The sequence below is a fragment of the Cervus canadensis genome, chromosome 4 (assembly GCF_019320065.1).
Source record: "Cervus canadensis isolate Bull #8, Minnesota chromosome 4, ASM1932006v1, whole genome shotgun sequence".
Classification (NCBI taxonomy): domain Eukaryota; kingdom Metazoa; phylum Chordata; class Mammalia; order Artiodactyla; family Cervidae; genus Cervus; species Cervus canadensis.
The window spans coordinates 81,708,427-81,727,410 of record NC_057389.1 but is presented as its reverse complement, the minus strand read 5'-3'; the positions used below and the strand labels follow the sequence as shown (position 1 = coordinate 81,727,410).

General features: G+C 36.9%; 1 protein-coding gene across 1 annotated transcript in view; it reads left to right on the top strand.

Moving 5' to 3' along the window:
- The window catches only part of FBN2 (fibrillin 2), a 219,801-nt gene that overhangs the window by 161,317 nt on the left and 39,500 nt on the right, over positions 1-18,984 (top strand). The window contains exons 32-41 of the mRNA XM_043465961.1: positions 930-1,052; positions 3,496-3,618; positions 5,299-5,424; positions 10,387-10,509; positions 11,068-11,190; positions 13,616-13,777; positions 14,507-14,575; positions 15,012-15,137; positions 16,553-16,678; positions 17,283-17,435. Coding sequence (XP_043321896.1) covers positions 930-1,052; positions 3,496-3,618; positions 5,299-5,424; positions 10,387-10,509; positions 11,068-11,190; positions 13,616-13,777; positions 14,507-14,575; positions 15,012-15,137; positions 16,553-16,678; positions 17,283-17,435 — 1,254 coding nt within the window. The remainder of the gene's footprint in view (positions 1-929; positions 1,053-3,495; positions 3,619-5,298; positions 5,425-10,386; positions 10,510-11,067; positions 11,191-13,615; positions 13,778-14,506; positions 14,576-15,011; positions 15,138-16,552; positions 16,679-17,282; positions 17,436-18,984) is intronic.

Sequence of the window (18,984 nt, the reverse complement as noted above, 5' to 3'; positions counted from 1 at the left end):
TGTTTGGTCCTGCTCTGTGGTAGATGGGCGTGATCTGAGCCGCCGAGCCACAGACCTCACTGTGAACGGGCTTGGACGCAGAGTGGGAGGGTGGGTGTGGAGTGTGACCCACATGGTTCTCACGTGCTCTCGGGGCAGCGTTCACTTTCCTAATTAACCTGCTGCCCCAACAGGAGATATCCGTAAAGAAGGAGCACCAAAGGACCTGGAGGAAGCTCGGTTTAAACTAACAGAAATTAATCTAAATGTTGTATTTAGACTCTTTTTCTTCCTTTCTTTCGCTCATCTTTTCCTTTCTTCTTTTCTCTCTCTTTCCATTTGCTTTTGCCTTCTTTTCTCCCTACCCAAATTTGCTCTTTCTGCCTTTTTTCTTGGTTCATCCCACCCATTTTATCCCTTACTCTCTCTCTACTAAATAATTTCAGTCTTCTAAAAGAGGGGATGGGGCTTGAAGTCCCAGGGTCAGTTCTTTGGACCAGATGTCCATCACTGCTCAAGGTTCTTGTAGGGGTATTTTGCTCAAGCCAGGTGGTAAGTGACTTAGACTGTAGCCCAGACCTTCCTTAAGCCTACACCTCCAGAAAAGAGCAAATAAGGAAAGAACTCTGCATGTTCATAAATGTATATGTGTACACACACAACACACACAAGGCACTGTATACATATACTGATAAGCATCTGGTTGTTTTCCAGATAACATTTCCAGGGAATATTTTTGTATATTGTGGCTGGCAATTTCTTTCAGGGAAGGCCTTGTTTGACTTGGATCATGCACTTCCAGATTCTGTTGGAGTCTAAACATATTAAAAATTAAAAGTCAGGTTATTTTCTCTGTGTTTGCTTTAAAACTTTGCCTGTACAGACATATCTTGAAAGTAGAATTAATTAGGTTGTCTCTTATCTTCTCCACATTGACTGTGGTTTCTCAGATGTGGATGAGTGTGAAATTGGTGCCCACAACTGTGACATGCATGCCTCATGTCTAAACGTCCCAGGAAGCTTCAAGTGTAGCTGCAGAGAAGGCTGGGTTGGAAATGGCATCAAATGTATTGGTGAGTAGTTTGCAAATGTAAATAAGCTTTGCCAAGACACAGAATTCCTAGAGGCTGTTCTTTGCACAGTTGTTAACCCACATACTTGAATAGGAACATGCCTCTTATTTTCATTTAGTCTCTTGAAAATCAAAGGCTGTATTTCATTGTAAGATAATTCCTGTCCAAGAGTTTGCTTTAACCTTTGTATAAGTGATCAAATTACAACAATATGCCTTGGCATCTGCATTTTAATGTGTTGTTGTTCACTAAGTTATTTGATGTGCAGCCAGAAATCCAAACAGCTGTAGGATGAAAAATGACTCATATATTTTTTCAGTCTTTTTCTAGAGTAATCATAAGATATAAAACCCAGTGAAATAAATGAAGGGAATGTAAAGGGTTTTTTGTTTTTTGTTTTTTTTCAGATAACCTAAGTCTGTAATAACTGATTGATAGCAAACTTCTTAATAGAAAATAGGATTCTTCTTCCAGGGAAACCTAAATGTTTGGATTCCAAGAGGCCAGATTAGGGAAGACAGTTGCCATTCTCCAGGTGTTATGGTTCTTGACCAGAGGCTATTAAGTCCTTTATAGCTGGGAGGCAGGGAACTGGATTTTCCTTTTGGTTGGTGTCATTCGTAGTGCTGCTTAACAATAAAGTGTGTTCCAACATATAAAAATTATCCAGCTCAATTCAAAATACCAGTTAAAGCAGATGAAACTGGCCTCCCCACAATTCCTCATTAAAACCTGATAAGCCTGAGGTAAGGATTCGGTGATAGTTTTAAGATCTCTTATTAAAAACATATTAGTTTATTTGAATGTACTTTCTTATCCACTCAATTGTTTTACACTTGTCATATGTTTGTAGCTGACTAGAATTTGAATTACCATAGTTTCTAAATAACTTTGCTAAGGAACATTCTATCGTGGCATCATTAAGTCCACTAGCTCCCTATCCTAGTCCGGACATCTTTCTATCATTAATCCAATGATTTTTCAGCCATATCCCCATTCCCGTTATTCTAGTACCATTTGTTCACTGTTTTTCTCCTTTTCTAGCCTCCTTTTTTGGTGCTGCTTGTCCATCTGTCACTTTGGCCAACTATTGGAAAATAGCCTGCCTTCAGTACAAGAGATTTAACCACGTGCAGGCACCAGATCCACCTACTTCTTTCCAACTCCATCCCCCTGCTCTGGTTGCAGCTGTTCTGTCTGTCTCCCCAGCCGCTTCCTCTCTGTTAGTTGCTAAAAGACCTCCTCATATGTTTGCTGGCTCCCTCTCTGGTCCTCTTGCAATCCATTCTCCACATAGCAGCCAGACCAATTTTTTAAACCATGGGTCTGATTTCTTCATAATTGTCATTTTAGCCCATTGAGTTCCGGATAAAATTCAGCTTCCTTCACGTGGTTTAGAAGACCTTGTGGCATCTTGCTGCCGTCTCTCCTGCTTCACCCTCCATTTTCCTGAGTCTCCTACATTGTGCTTCATCACTCTGACCTCCTTTAATTGTCACACCAAGTGCTGTTTCTTCTCAGTGTCTTTATATGTGCTGTTCCCTCTGCAGGGAAGACCCATCCCTACTTCTCTTTAGCAGGTCAACTCTTGCTCATCCTTCAGGTGCAAAGTTAACTAAAAATAATTTGTCAGTGGGACTTTCCTAATTCCTGCATTCCAAATTAGACTCCTTTTCTTATTTCCTCATATTTCTTCATGGTATGTGTATAACAGTGTTTAATTTAATTTTCTGTGTTTAGCATGCGTCTTTTCCATTAGACTAGGGCCTCCATGAGCTTCCCTGGCAGCTCAGTCTGTAAAGAATCCGCCTGCCGATTCAGGAGACCCAAGAGATGTGGGTTCCATCCTCCCTGGGTCTGGAAGATCCCCTGGAGGAGGAAATGGCAACCCACCCCAGTAACCTTGCCAGGAAAATTCCATAGAGAGAGGAGCCTGGCAGGCTACAGTCCATGGGGTCACAAAGAAGTCGGATACAACTTAGTGACTAAACCAGGGGCTCTGTGAGGTCAAGAATCCTATCTTGGTTTCCTCATCTATAAAATGAACTTGAAAACTCTATGGTAGTTGTCCTGCTCTGAAGTTCAATATTATCTTGAAAATTACCCACATTTTTAGTGACAAAGTAGCCAATGATAAAATTCCCCCTAAGTAGAAATCAGAAGGAAATCTAGCCCTGGTTTTCTTTTAAACATTATAATTCTAGTTGATTAGATAGCTCAAAAGACACTTAAACTAATTATTTTGGCCCATGTTTGTAGCATGAACATTTTGGATCATAGATCAGAGGTCTTAGAAAATTAGAACTGTGACTTTACCAATCAACTAAAACATATTCCATTTGGCCACTTTACATTTAAATTAAGACAGATGAAAATCTTTCTGGGTGTTTAAATATTCCATCTTCATTTCTGAATTTCACTGCTGTGTTCTCTTGACATGCAGATCTGGACGAATGTTCTAATGGAACCCACCAGTGCAGCATAAATGCTCAATGTGTTAATACCCCAGGCTCCTACCGATGTGCCTGCTCCGAAGGGTTCACTGGAGATGGATTTACCTGCTCAGGTGGGTGAGGTCCTGATTTTCACAGAGCACTGTATATGTTTTTTTTATTGGAAGAAAACTGTAGTTAAAGGAGGTTGAAATCACTACCTCTGTCTTTACACTTGACTTATAGGTGCATGTGTATTTTTGCTTACATTAAACACAAAAACCGGGAAATTTTTTAAAATAATGGCATTTATGACTACTATGTGGTCTTAATGACTGTCATTTCCTTTTATTCATTAGTTAACACGATGGCCAGAAACACAGGTTCTGAATTCAGACCACTTGGACTCAGACCTTGCCTGTGCTGCTTACTGGCTGTGAGCCTTAAGCAAGCTCCTTTACCTGTGTGTCCTTAGTTTCTCCATTTTGGAGTGGACACGGTGGCAGTAACGATAATGATACTATTTCCCCCCCTTTTTTTTTATATCACCGAATGAACAACATGTGGGAAAACTATTCAGCCTCCTAAAATCTATGACCTACCCAATCACGGTTATTTATTGTGTTTATAAAAATCTCAGTTTATCATATGGTTTTGAAAGGATTCAATGGAATGATATAAGTAAAGAGCTTAGAAATGTGACTAAATTCATACTACATTCTTTGAGGATAAAACATCCTTTCATTATATTCATGTAAAAGGCTAGAATCATCTTGCTGGACATAAAGAACAATACTTCTCAGCTTGAAAGATAGGTGTTTCTCAGTTTAATGTACATGCATTTAACCCCAAATTAAAAGATAATTTTTTGCTATGGTTATTGACATAAAGAACTCAGACTTAAAATTCTCTAATGCCTCTTTTAAGAAAAGATGTGTACTCAGTTGTAAAGCTTTCTTCCTTTTAAGCCTTGGGTGCTGTGTCTTTCTCAGCATGTCTGCACTGTGGTGTGAAGGCAAGGGCCTGGCCTTGGAGTCAGACACAGCTGCACTCAGACCCTGGCTCAACCGCACATTAGCTCACTGTGACTCCCACGGCTCAGTCGGCTACTCTTAGCCTCGGGTCCTTCCTCTTCTAAACCTCACAGGGTTGGTGAACTAAATGAAAACATGCATATCAGGGAACTAGCACACTCCCTGGCAAGTGTTAGGCCCTCAATAAACATTGGTTTCTGCCCTTAACCCCTTTTTCCATGTGATAGAGTCAAATGAGTTGTCTTTAAGATCTATGAATAATGCTCATTTGTGTAATTAAAATAAGAATGAGATTCTTCTTTGTGTAATTAAAATTTAATGAGATTGTAATGGCATGAAAGAAACTTTCCTCATTCCCATAGAGTGTCCCTGCTTTGCTTAAAAATGCTTGAATTAATGAAAGAAAGAGTTGTTCATTTTAACTCTAATGTTTTCAAATGAATTAATGCCATTTTTAAGATTAAGTCCAACATTCTTGGCTATCTCTAGATGATGTTGCTATAGCACTGATGCATCAAATTAGCCTTAAAGAGAAACTGAGACAGATGGGAGAAACATCTCATACCTCATTCCTCCTGTTTATCGTGATAGAATTCCATGTTATAGATTAAATAGCTTTTCTGTCAAATGGCATACCTTTATTTAGGTGTGTCTGGATAATTGTTTGATGTTAATGAACACTAACTCAGGCCAGTGAGATTGGTTTAGTTATGGAACAGAGAAAAAAATGTGTCAGGAGATTTGGAACTTTAATAGAGATGTAATTTGCTCCTTCAACAGATGTTGATGAATGTGCAGAAAACATAAATCTCTGTGAGAACGGACAATGCCTCAATGTCCCAGGCGCATATCGCTGCGAGTGTGAGATGGGCTTCACGCCAGCCTCAGACAGCAGGTCCTGCCAAGGTGGGTCACCAGGATTCCAACTCATTTCCAAGTTGGATCAACTGCAACAAATGAAACCACAAAAAGGGCTGGAACGGGCTCCACCTGGAAGCAGAATACATAGCACATGCTGCACATATAAAAGTCATTTGTTTAAGCATGGATTATTTTGCCGAATGAATAATGATGAAGGCGGCTTTCATCTCTTATGAAGTTTTCCTGGCCAAGAGCCAATAGTTGGAACTTTGGCTTATTCAATTTTTTTTAACTATTTCTTTTTTTTTTTTACTTTTTCTTTTGTTTTTAATCACTAAATGAATGACATGTGGATAAACTGTTCAGCTTTTAAAATATGATATATTATGTACCTCAATCACTGCTATGTAAATGTGTTTGTCAGAATCTAGGTAGCTCATTTTTGGCGTTACCTTCTTAACCTGAGTCGACTATCTGCATGTCTGGGACTGGAGGTCCTCTTCAGGAACTCATCAAGAACTACACCTTTTGCTGAATAGTCATGTCGCCTTCCTCTTAAGTTATGACCTCACCCCCTTTCCTGGAAATGGGACTTTGTAACTAGTGTGATATCTTTCCAAGTAAAAGAAGTTGAATTTTCTTTTACATTAGAGACTCAATTCACATTGCATCGAGTTTGGGTCATCACTGTGTTCTCAAGAGTACATTAAAATGTAAATAAAGAAAGGAGAGGACTGAAAACGATTCATATGCCATAAAGTTTTTAACGAAATTAGTGATTCATAAAAAGCCTTAAAAAAATAACTCAGGCTGGCTGCTAGGCAAAGATTTTTTAAATGAAACCAGATTATAGGCTTTCCCTACGTGAGTCCCTAGTCAAATGAACAGAAATAGTAAATGCCAGCTTACACACACACACAGGCATACACTTCACCAACCAAATGAAAATTATACAATCTGGGGCAGCTTGAACTAGAGCCTGACTCGGCCCCACCACCAGAAGTATCACTCAAGAGAGAAAGTGTGCCTAAAAGATCATGGAATTTTCCATGAATATCTACAAATTTGGATCGAATCAGAACAAGAGAATAAGTAGTAGGCTCTGGGAAAATACTAGAAACTGAAAGTCTTTGTGCTTCTACTTTGACCTGCTAGGTTGAGCAGAATCTAAACCATTTTATACAGAGCAGCTGTAGAATGAATTTTTTTTTTTCTCTTAGTCTTGCTTCTTTCTAAGCATTGAAGCCAGTTAGTAGAAACTGTGAGTCAGTATGGTCATGGAATTACATGATTTATTATGCACGTCAGCTAGACAAGAATTGGTGGGAAAAGGAACAAGTTAGCAGTATCCAGACACTTTTGCCAACATAAAATTTCAAAACTAATCCTTTATACTTAAGACAACATTTGCCCTTCGTAGTTCTATTCCAGTATCTGTGGCCTAGGCCCTTCTAAAATTTTCCCCAGAACCTCCCCCAAGGTGATACTAAATAGTTTCTATTTACTGTACTTCTTTCCTGTGTTGACTTTCCCAAAATATGTCACTTCCATGTAGAGAAATCCCAATTGCCAGGGCATCTGACAGTAGCGCACACATAGCTCACCCTCTGCTCCATTTAGATTTTAGATAGATGTCAACTTTTGAGATCCCCAAAATGTAATTCTGTGATTCTGCCTGTTTCTCCTTTGTTTTGTCATTTCTTTTTCTATGAGGCCTGGCACATCTAGACAGTTTATCTTGAGTTACTACTTTAGTTTCTTGACATTTTTCCACCTTACTATAAATTATATCCCTCTGAATTAATCCTCTGGTCAACATTGTGCATTCAGCATCTACATCTAATTTCTGTAGACTTGAAAAGGTTGCTAGAATTGACCATTTCTCAGTATTCTTCACCGAAATGGAAGCGTGCAAAACCTGCAGGAACCTCCTCAGGGACAGGTTAGGACTCCCGTCAGGTGGAGTGAACCCAGACAGAGCATTTCTCATGATGCCTGAGGAGAGATCAGGGGCCAGGTTCATCAGCAAAGACCACACAGAGCCCAGCAGAGGTTTTCCCGTCCGTGTTTCTCACCTTCCCCCACCTTGTGAAACTCTGGGCCACAGAATAGAAGCTTTAGTGAACCCATACCCCAAGCTATCTTCCAAAGAAATCCCAAGGTTAAAAAAGAAGGGAAGATGTCAAGAAGTTGCATTGAAACTGTATCAGAGTACAGTTGACACTTGAATAATGCGGGGGCTGGTGACGCCTACCCTCAGCATGGTAGGCAATCTGTGTTCAATTTATAGTTGGTCCTCAGTGTTCCCCGTTCCTCTGTTTTCATGGATCCGCATATTTAACCAACCGCAGATAGTGTAGCTGTACTACATACACTGCAATATTTACTACTGGGGGAAAAAAAGCCATGTTTAAGTAGACACATGCAGTTCAAACCTCTGTTGTTCAAGCACCAACTGTATATAAAAACTCTTATAAGAGCTGACCAAGTAAAGTATATGTAAGCTGAAACAACAGCTACTATGCTGTTATGTCTATAGAAATAACAACAGAAGAACATACAAAAAACATAATCAATTCAGAGTAGAAGAAAATTAGTCAAGGAACAAGAGCAGATTCCATGTAGGTATGTTGTACCATAGATAACCTTAATAAAAGCATATGATTGCGCAAGTTCAAAGTAATTATAAGAACAGAAAAGACATTGCAGAATCAGCGGAAACAAAAAACACGGGCCAATCGAGGAAAATAAGAGAACTATTAAATAGACCCAGCAAAGAATAGAGGAGATGAAAATGTAATTACCATTGAGATAATCACAGTGGAAAAAAAGGGGGAAATAAGAAAAGACAAAGGCCGTCAGCTTAAGTATAATGGGTGTTTCTGAAGTGAGGAGTTCCTAAAAATTGAATAGAAAAACATATTGAACAACTAAACATTTTCCTAAAATAGAAGAGAGAACTGAATATACAGGAAGGGGTAAATCATAAGACAAAGTTTTAGCTTTATTGTATTTGTCAGCTTAGGTCGTAGAGATGCTTCAAACTCCAGATAGAAAAGACAAGCCTTGAACAAGACAACCCAATACACATTAGAATGCTGCCCTCCCAGTTATAAGAACACATGTGACAAGAATATTATACCTCAGAGTTAATTATATAGACAATAGACATATCCTCACATGTGAAATAATTCAGAAAGAAAGCACCTATGGGCTCTCCTTCTTTTGTCTTGGGGGAAAAAACAACACAACTTATCAGCAATGAAATGGCCAAATCAAGGAATATAAATGGGTAGGGAGGAAGCAGTAATTGGAGAAGTGACAATAAAAACATTATTGATTTTAAAGAATTAGTACTAAATTCTTTAGAGATTATGGTAAATGGCATGAACATTTAAAAAGTGAAAATAATATGAATAATAAAAATGAGTTGGAAGCATATATATATTCATGCTAATTTTAATCATCATTGTGTAGAATCCACTAAAACTGTCTTAAAATCATTTGAATTTAACATAAATCCAAAAGGTGATAAGTTTTTAGTATTTTTCATCAATTCTTTATGTTAGTATTTCAGAAGCTACTGACATAGTGAAAAATTGATTTGATGCTTGAATATGGTTCACTCTCTCTGAATATGCATTGAGAAATAATCAGTATTTGAAATATTGTTCATCCAATTATGATAAGTCTGGATAGAAGTATTTTTGAGTGATTTTTGTTTTTGCTGTCTTATTTTCTGTATTGTTTCCTATCTTTTCTGTTTCTTCAATACTTTTCTATATTGTTCAAATTTGTGAATATACATCAACTTTATAAAAACAAGACAATATTCTTTTAAAAAACCTTATTTCACACAGCTTTTTCATTATTCCAATGGAAGTTATTTGTAATAAAATTCATTTAAAAGTAAAATGGATACACATAGGGCTTATAATACATTTACATTTACAGCTTGATGCAACTCAGTTATAAACTAACTTAATGAGTCTTTACTCATTTATATAAAAAGAATAACTTTATTGCCCCAACACAAGTAAAGACAACTTTACACATCAGTTGAACTTCTAAACACAGTTTGAACCATACTTTAAATATAAGATAATTTGAATGCTTTATTTTGACTATCATGAAAGACCCTTTTATACTTAAGATATAGCTGTCTTGAGACAGCATTTTAGAATGACTTGTCTAGTCTTGCCTGAAATGGCATGCCTGGTCTGCATTCTCAGAATATGAGGTTATTTGTGTACAAAAATGTCCATCCTCTTCCTATGAGTAAAAATACAGATTATTTCTACAGCTGGACAGGCATACATATGCCTTCATTTTCATATGAATGAAGAGTAATAACTTCTCATTTATTTTGAGTTAAAGCTTCATGGAAGACTTTCATAACCTGAATTTATGACTTCAGGCCAACAGAGATGTTTTAATGAAATTGAAGGAATGTGGGGCAATGATGATCTTATTACACACTACTGGGGAAAAAATTCTTTTTCTGTTTATAACTGACCTTATTAAAACAGGTCAGATTACAGGATAAAAAAGTTTAAATAAGTTAAACTTAAATAATTTAAAAGATACATTTAATATTTAAAATGTTATATATTTTTCATTTTGTAGATATTTCTAAAACCTCTGATGTTTTCCTTATAGGAATCTTTGAATTTGTTTTTATTTTTCGTTTTTTTGTAATCTTATTCCCTTCACATGTTTGTACTTAATTTAAAAAAAAATGTTTAAGCCCCAGGCCCATTTTTTCTTAAGTAACTTTTTTGCAACCCAAGACAGTTAAAATACATCAATAAAATGAAATAATATCCTTTTATGTCTCTGCTCCATCTGAATGTTAGTTGGTTGCTGTTTATGTGACATCTCTGGTCAAAGTAAAAGAAAATTTTTTGCTCCATAAAAACATCTGAGGAGATGGAATAATTTATTAATGTCATCCAGTAAATTGAAATCTTTATAATCAAGAGATTACTATTTTTTTTTAATCTCCAGATATTGATGAATGCTCCTTCCAAAATATTTGTGTCTTTGGAACATGTAATAATTTGCCTGGAATGTTTCATTGTATCTGTGATGATGGTTATGAATTGGACAGAACAGGAGGGAACTGTACAGGTATGCCAGTTAAGGGCTTAATTTTATTGTTATTAATTGAAATGAACCTTTTTGTGCTAGACATAAAAGTTCCCCAAATTTCTGCCTAGACTGCTATGCCTCAGGTTATTGAAAAAGGAAATTACATTCTGATACATTTATTTCTAACTGTGAGATTGATTTATTGTAACATAAACAGCTTAATTTTAAATATCCAACATGAAATTAGTAAAATATCTCTGTATATATTTATGATGTCCACATATGTGTACAGTTATACATATATTTAAGTTTAATTCAAGCAAGAAATGATACCATGATTTTCTTCAAAATTGCAACTTTTCAATATAATTTACTTATTTATTTATTTATTAAAGATATTAAATGATACCATCATGAATACTGTCTGATTGATATATGGAAATGGCTTTAGGTGTGTACAAGTATTTCATTGTGCTGAGTCCCTCCTAAAGATTTTTAGTCTGCTGACTTTCAGAATTTCCACCAAATCCTTTGGAACAGCAGTACGCACAAGGAAAGTAAAGATGTTGACGTGGGCATTCTAAATGTTTTTCCTAGATATTGATGAGTGTGCAGATCCAATAAACTGTGTGAACGGCCTGTGTGTCAACACTCCTGGTCGCTATGAGTGTAACTGTCCACCCGATTTCCAGCTGAACCCCACCGGTGTGGGGTGTGTTGGTAAGTAAAAGCAATATGAAACCAACACATAGAAGCACATAGAGTTAAATACTCACACTCTCTTGGTAATGAACTGTGATATGAGCATTTGCTACAATTAACTTAAAATAGTACTCCTTTACCTTAAGTGAACTAGATTGCCAAAATACATGATCACTTTATCCTGCTAATCTTCCAAGTCATATTTTGAAACAGGAATTTTTGAGACATCTGCTCCCACATCCTCCTCTCACAGACTTGGGAACCGGAGCCCTAGAGGTGCAGTCACTTGTTTTAAGGTCGCAGAGCTTGCAAATGGCAGAGCTGAAGCAGTGTCCCCAGGCTGCCTGGCTCCCTATCCAGTGCATTGACCAGGACAGATGTCTTTGAAATGTGGACTCAGTTTTACAAAATGAATATATTTCAGGTTCATACATGACAGTTGACAAGGCAAGCAATTAATGGTATTTATACCATTAGTTATATAATTCTTCAAAACCAAGGGAAAAAACCTGTATTTCTATAGGTATAAGAAAAACCTGTCTTTCTATAGGTATAAGAAAAACCTTTATTTGTATAGGTATATATTTCTTCAAAACCAGGAAAATATGGAATAAAATTTGTTAGTTATGATTAAATTCCCATTAAAGTTTTTAATAAGGTTGTTTGTGCCTTTTTCTTATGCAAATTATTTTCAAAATTACTTACAAATATGAAAAGTAAAAAGGTTTGTTGGATACAGATGGCGGAGAACAATGACGGTTTTTCCTAAGAGGAGAACCAGCAGTTCCTCTTGAGGCTCTCTATATCAAAGAAAGTAATATCATCACAGACCCTTCCAGAAACACAAGGAAACATGTTCAGTGCCTCGTTATTTGTGGTGGCAAGAATTTAGAAACCATTTTTGGAGAGTGGGTTGATTTAAAAAGAATGGCAGTTGGGCACTGTGGAGTTGACAGCATGTTATAAAGCTAGAATGAGGCAAAATACCATTCATAGAAATTTAAAATGTGCACCAAAAAACCCCCCTAAAATACTAATTTTGCTACAGCACAGACCATAAAAAGTAATATTAAGCACTTTCCAATGTTTGAGTAGGGGGAGAGGAAGGAGAATGGAGAGCAGGGATAAAAGGGAAAGAGTGGTAGGGAGGAAAGAAGAAAGGAAGAATGAATACAAGCCTAGTAAGAGCAGAACCACGAGTTAACACTTGTGTTAGCACCTGAGATTTGGCAACAAAAATAAAACTTAAAAGAATTGAGAAAGGAAAGTAAAAGAATAAAAAGCTGCCCAAGTGATTATAATGTGCAGCTGGAGATGAAAACTACTTGGTAGACTGTAAAGAACTTTGGCTTGTACTCTGATGTGAGATGGGACGCCTTTGGAAGTGGCCTGACCCAAGGTAATGCTTCTGAAGGAAGCTATGGTAGAAAAAACAGACTGTAGGTGGGTCAGGGGATGAGTTAGGAAACGGTTGCAGTAGTCCAGGTGAGGGTGATGGTGGGTTGAACTCAGGTTGCAGTGATGTTGAAAGCAGTGGTAAGTCATCAGATTCCAGGTATGTTTTGAAGGTAGTGTTGACAAATCTTATTAACTGGATTGAATAAGGAGTCAAAGTTTGACTCCAAAGTTTAGAGCCTGAGCAGTTTTTAAAAAATGAGTTTTCTGTTTATTGAAAATGCAAAAAAGCCTGCGAGAGGATTGGAGCAGGTTTTTTATGTGGAAGCAAGAGTATCAAGTGTTTGATTTTAGACACGGTAACTTTAAAATAGCTCTTAGATATCTAAGAGGAGAAATAAAATACTAGGCACTTGGCAGAAAGATCTGGAGTTCAAGGGAGAGGTGAAAGATGGAACCACAAATTTGATCATGTTTAGAGTGATGGAACTAATGAGGTGATCTAGATGATACTCAGAGACAAGAAAAAATTTGAGAGTCACTTATTCTCTTAAATATCCTTTCTAAACTTGTAACAGACTGACTCTTCCAAAACTTGCAAAACTTGTTGTGCATATTGAAGCAAAACTTTGGGAGAATAAAGATTATGGGAAGGAGAGGAAGGAGGTTGCATTATCACTATTTTCTGTAATAGGATACATTGTTTTAACTTATACTGGATTTCATTTCCTTTGTTGATAACCTCATGGTATAGACTGATTGATTATTAGGAAACATTTTTTGCATTCATTTTATTAAAGGTATAGAATGTCCCAGGTGAGTAATTGCTTGCTCTCTTTAGCCCATGATCTATATGGCTGTCTAAACATGGGAAAGTGTTGTAGTTGATTTAATTACTACAACTTGGAAAAACTTTTATAAAGCACGTGATGATCTCGTGCAGGGAGTTAAGGTACAGAATTTGAATTTCATCATTTGAGTAACCTTTCTCCAGAATGACATTCTTACTACTGTAAGGACCATTGTAAACGCCTGTGTTGCCCTGCAGACAACCGCGTGGGCAACTGCTACCTGAAGTTCGGTCCTCGGGGCGACGGGAGCCTGTCCTGCAACACTGAGATTGGGGTGGGCGTCAGCCGCTCCTCCTGCTGCTGCTCTCTGGGGAAGGCCTGGGGGAACCCCTGCGAGACCTGCCCCCCTGTCAATAGCAGTGAGTATGAAGCCGAGGAAGAGGACAGGGACCCTCTGGTAGCTGAAGACTAGCTGCAGAATTCTTCTGGTGCTGGGGACGAGGGAGGAGTGAGAGTCCGAACTTTGAATCTGGACTGCTTTCAGTGATTGTGCTGAAACCGGCCAAGATGCCTTCATAGAAAAGGAATCTGAATTCCTCTCTTCTTACTGTTTTTTCTTGATATGATGAGAAGAGAAAACAATTTTTAACCACAATCCACTATGAAGGATGATAATATCAGTTCCCCCTGGTATCACAGATAAAGGCCTTTCCTGCTTCTTTTCCAGAGTTGTTTTAGTTCAGGATCATAGATGCATTGTATTCCTCAAGTCCAACCAGGTTATATCTTAAATTGAAATGTGTGTCCTGATATGAGCATAGGTGAAACTTAACATTGTTGAATCTTTGAGTTTTCATTTACTAGCCAAAATAAGTTGTTGATACAAATTGTCTGAAAGTAGTTTTTTCTTTAATTAAAAACAAGTGGGTTTTGTTATTCTACTTTGTAATTTATGAAGTAATGATCTTATTTCAAGTAGGATGTTAATATTCTTTTAAAGATACAGTGTTTGAAAAGGCACCTAGGAAAATATAGATACATCCTTTAGGATATGTGCTTTGAGCTTGGCAGTTGTTAAGTACTAATTCATTGTCTCAGCCTCTTGCACACAGGTTATCAAATTTCTTTTTCTTTCCCTCGTTTTGTAGCTGAATATTACACTTTGTGTCCTGGAGGTGAAGGCTTCAGACCTAACCCCATTACAATCATCTTAGAAGGTGAGTATACCTCTGATGGTCACCAGATTTAAACAAGAGCTTACTTTTAGAGAAAAGCTGGTAGAAAAGTTAGTGTGCAACAGTCCAGACAAGATGATTTTGCAAAATTACAGGTAGACAGTTGCCAGTTTGCTGACAAATCATTTGTAAGTCAGAAAGACTTGATCCATTGCAGTGGTGTGTGATTGTTCTGCAGGGAAACTCTTTTTATAATTATCCCCAACTTTCATCATTGTTAGTTATTCCTCTTTTCAGATTATAGCAGAGTTCCATGACTAAGCCAGGGGAATTCATGATCACAATAAACCTCCTGTCTTAAGTGTGCATTCACTTGGATGCATGGAAGTCTGCAGGTCTTACAATACCATGCATTTGAAAGCTGTCATAGTAACTCTTGTCTTTCATGACAGTATCTGAGCTGTTTCCCCTTTTGCAGATATTGATGAATGCCAGGAGTTACCAGGACTCTGCCAGGGTGGAAACTGTATTAACACTTTCGGTAGCTTCCAGTGTGAGTGCCCTCAAGGCTACTACCTCAGTGAGGAAACCCGCATCTGTGAAGGTAAGATGAATTCATACCTAAAAATTATTAGTGCTATTTAAAACAAAATTACTGGTCAAGTCTGGAGAAAAGAGTCCATCTTCAAGTTTTATCAAGGGATATGATGAGACTGGTTCATAGTTTTTTTCTTTTCCATCAGTGCTTCTAAGTTGTATAATGATGCATGCATGCCAGATCACTTCAGTTGTGTCCAACTCTTTGTGACTCCATGGACTGTAGCCCGCCAGGCTCCTCTGTCCACGGGGATTCACCAGACAAGAAAACTGGAGTGGGTTGCCATGCCCTCCTCCAAGGGTTCTTCTTGACCAAGGAATCGAACCCGGGTCTTCTGCCTTGCAGGCAGATTCTTTACCATCTGAGCCACCAGGGAAGCCCTGTATGATGATAGCTAAATTAATTTACAGATTATTTGCAGTAACTTACTATTATTTTTCTCTGAGTAAATGGGTTGATGATAAAGGGAGAAAGCTGAAATAGTATGAAAGCAGTCAATATAAGTTTAACTCAAATTAACTCATATTTTAACTTTATATTTTATATAGAAAAATACGTATGTTTGAAGTGGGACTGTTAGGTTAATACTTTCAGTAACTTTTTAATGTTGAACAACATCACATGAAACAGTTCACAGGTTATGCAGATGCCTTTCTTGGTTCCATCCCCCATTTCTCATGTGAAAGTGTAATCATCCTTTAGGGGCCTGGTCTTCCCACTAGACTGCAAGCTTCTTGAAACAAGGGCCACATCTAATTCATCTTTATAGCTATAAGTTCTAACTTACAGTAGAATCTCAGTATTTGTTTATGGAATGAATGAATGAATGTTTCTAAAAATAAACATTAAACATGTAGTGTAATTATTTCCATTATAACTTTTCTATTGGAACATTTTAGATAAGCGCATCTGGAAGAAATATGCTTTAATAAGGAGAATAACCAGAAACTGTGCTACTTCGAGAATCTCTGAATGGGTGTTAATTTGAAAGGAGCTATAAAGAAAAGGGCTTTTCTAAGTGCCTTCAGTTTAAAGTTGGCACTAAAATTTGATTTCAGTGACGTAAGAGGAAAGTAGCTTTAAAGCAGTTCCATCTGAAGAGTATGAAATTTCAGTTTAAAAATATAGGCACCATTGATGTTATTTTTTTGCCACTTTGGAATAATTTATTTTGATCACCATTATTTTTAAATGTTAGATTTTGATTTTTCTGAGGAAGGGCATCTTGGTATGTGACATAAATGTATTTTTGGGGTGTTTCCTATGTAATTGGTTTAAATTCTAAATTTTATAAAAAGTAGGATGAATTCTATAAAAATAAAAATTGGGGGGCTCAGCCATATGCTTTGTTCAGTTGTTTAAGTCACTTAAATTCATGGGGAAAATATTTACTAATTAATGGATACTCTTGCATCCCGTAGATATTGATGAGTGTTTTGCACATCCTGGTGTGTGTGGACCTGGGACCTGCTACAACACTCTGGGAAATTACACCTGCATTTGCCCACCTGAATACATGCAGGTCAATGGAGGCCACAACTGCATGGGTAGGTAAAGCTCTGAAGTTGAGGAGGTCACTGTTGCTGGCTTCCTGGTCATCAGTTATCTCTCAGAGGCAAACGTGTCATAATTATTCAGAAAGTTTGGAAGTTAAATCTCTATGAATTGTAAAGTATTTCAAAGTCTTATAAACTTATGGCTGTGTATCATATTTTAATATATTTTGGCTACATAGTTACATGTTATAAAGCATGAGTCCGAGATAGAAAATTTTAACGAATATTATAATTATATATTCTTAAATACTTTTATTTTCATTCATGTAAATTGAACATTGTTTTACAAATAAGAGAACAATTAAAATCTAATATGTAATGCTTTTTAAATTAAATAAATGCATTTGAATAGAGAAATGTCTATTAACTTTGTCCCCCAAGAAAACTGAAAGTGAAATCCCTTACTTAAAAACAGGAAAGACGCTTAACTAAAAATGATTTGTGTTCAACTTATAGAATTATTTTAAGATACTTACACATGACCATGAAACTTTTCAGAGTTAGTCGAGGAATTTTAGTGTCTCCAGGTGTATGGGGTTTATTATTAGTTGCTTGCTGGCAGGATGGGTTGGCATTTTTGTTTTTCTCTATGTAGACATGAGAAAAAGCTTCTGCTACCGGAGCTATAATGGAACCACTTGTGAGAATGAGTTGCCTTTTAATGTGACAAAGAGGATGTGCTGCTGCACATACAACGTGGGCAAAGCCTGGAACAAACCTTGTGAACCGTGCCCAACGCCGGGGACAGGTAAGCACACAGCTCCTGCTTCTGCGGGCGGCCAAGCTGGTGATGCAGGGGGGTACGCTACACTAGGGTGAACGCAAGGGCTACTAACAGCAGACACAGTTCTGCAAGCATCCAAGAGCTCATGTGCTTGGTTTGTTTCTCAGGCAGCCAGTCCTCTTTAAGGCCCAAACACTAATTTCTGAGATGTCCCTTGAGTAAAGTCTGGATCCTGAAAATAAGCCCCATTGCCGAAGAGTTAGAATTTTATAACACCAGTCCATTTAAACATGCTGCTTCAATTACTCTTCTCTTCATAAGAGAAGTATTTATTGAGAATCTATTTGTGTCATTGTGTTATACTTAGAAGGTGTCATTTTGATAAATTGTGATTATTTAAATTCCAACATGCTTATTAAGTTTGGTCTTGGAAAACATGCAAAAAAAAAAAATGGATTTGATGAGTAAACTTTACGTAAAAGCAACTTAGTATCAGAGTTTTCCTTATGCATCCATTCCCTCAAACTTACATGAAATTTTTAGACAGAAAAGAGAACTGGTCTTTACACAGTAAAATTTTTTTCCAAACACAGATTCTCTTGAAAGAAAAACTAAAAGTTTATAGAGACCAGAGCAACAGAATCATCTTAAAATTGTTGCGCACTCAGGTTCTTTTATGACCTGAAAAGTAGTCACTCTTAATAGCTGTAGATACTAAGAGTTGAACCAATAGGACAAATAAGAAATAATGATTATGCATTTGTTACCAAATATAGTATTATTTAGGGTAAAGTTATTAAAATATTTCATTTAACATGATGAGATGAAATTAAGGAGAGATGGTGAAAAGTGACATACAGAGCCTTTTTCCGTGGCTCAAATTCAATGGGCAAATGGATTTTCTCTTTTGTATTGAAGTATAATTGATAAATAATATCATATTACTTTCAGGATTACAGCATAGTGGTTTGACATTTATATATGTTACGGATTTATCTCCATGATAAGTCTAGTAACCATATGTCCTTGCACAATTTTATTGCAATTTTATTGACTGTATTCCTTATGCTGTACATTACTTTGCTGTGATTTATTTATATTATAGCTGGAAATATGTACCTCTCAATCCCTCACATCTATTTTGCCCTACCCCCTACTCCCCTCCCCTCTGGCAGCCACCAGGTTTTTCTTTATAACAAAGATTCTTATTTCTGTTTTGTTTGTTCATTCGTTTTGCTTTTTAGATTCCACATACAAGTGAAATCATACATCACTCGTCTTTCTCAGTCTGACTTACTTCACTTAGCAAAATGCCCTCTAGATTCATCCATGTTGTTGAAAGTGGCAAGATTTCAACAACATGGCTGAATAATAATATGTGTGTGTATATATATATATATATACACGCACACATACAGTATACCATCTTGTTTATCTGTTTGCATATCAATGGGCACTTAGGTTGCTTCCGTAGCTTGGTCCTTGTAAATAATGCTACAGAGAACATAGGAATGTATATGTCTTTTTGAATTAGTGTTTTGTTTTCTTCAGATAAATGCTCAGAGATGGAATT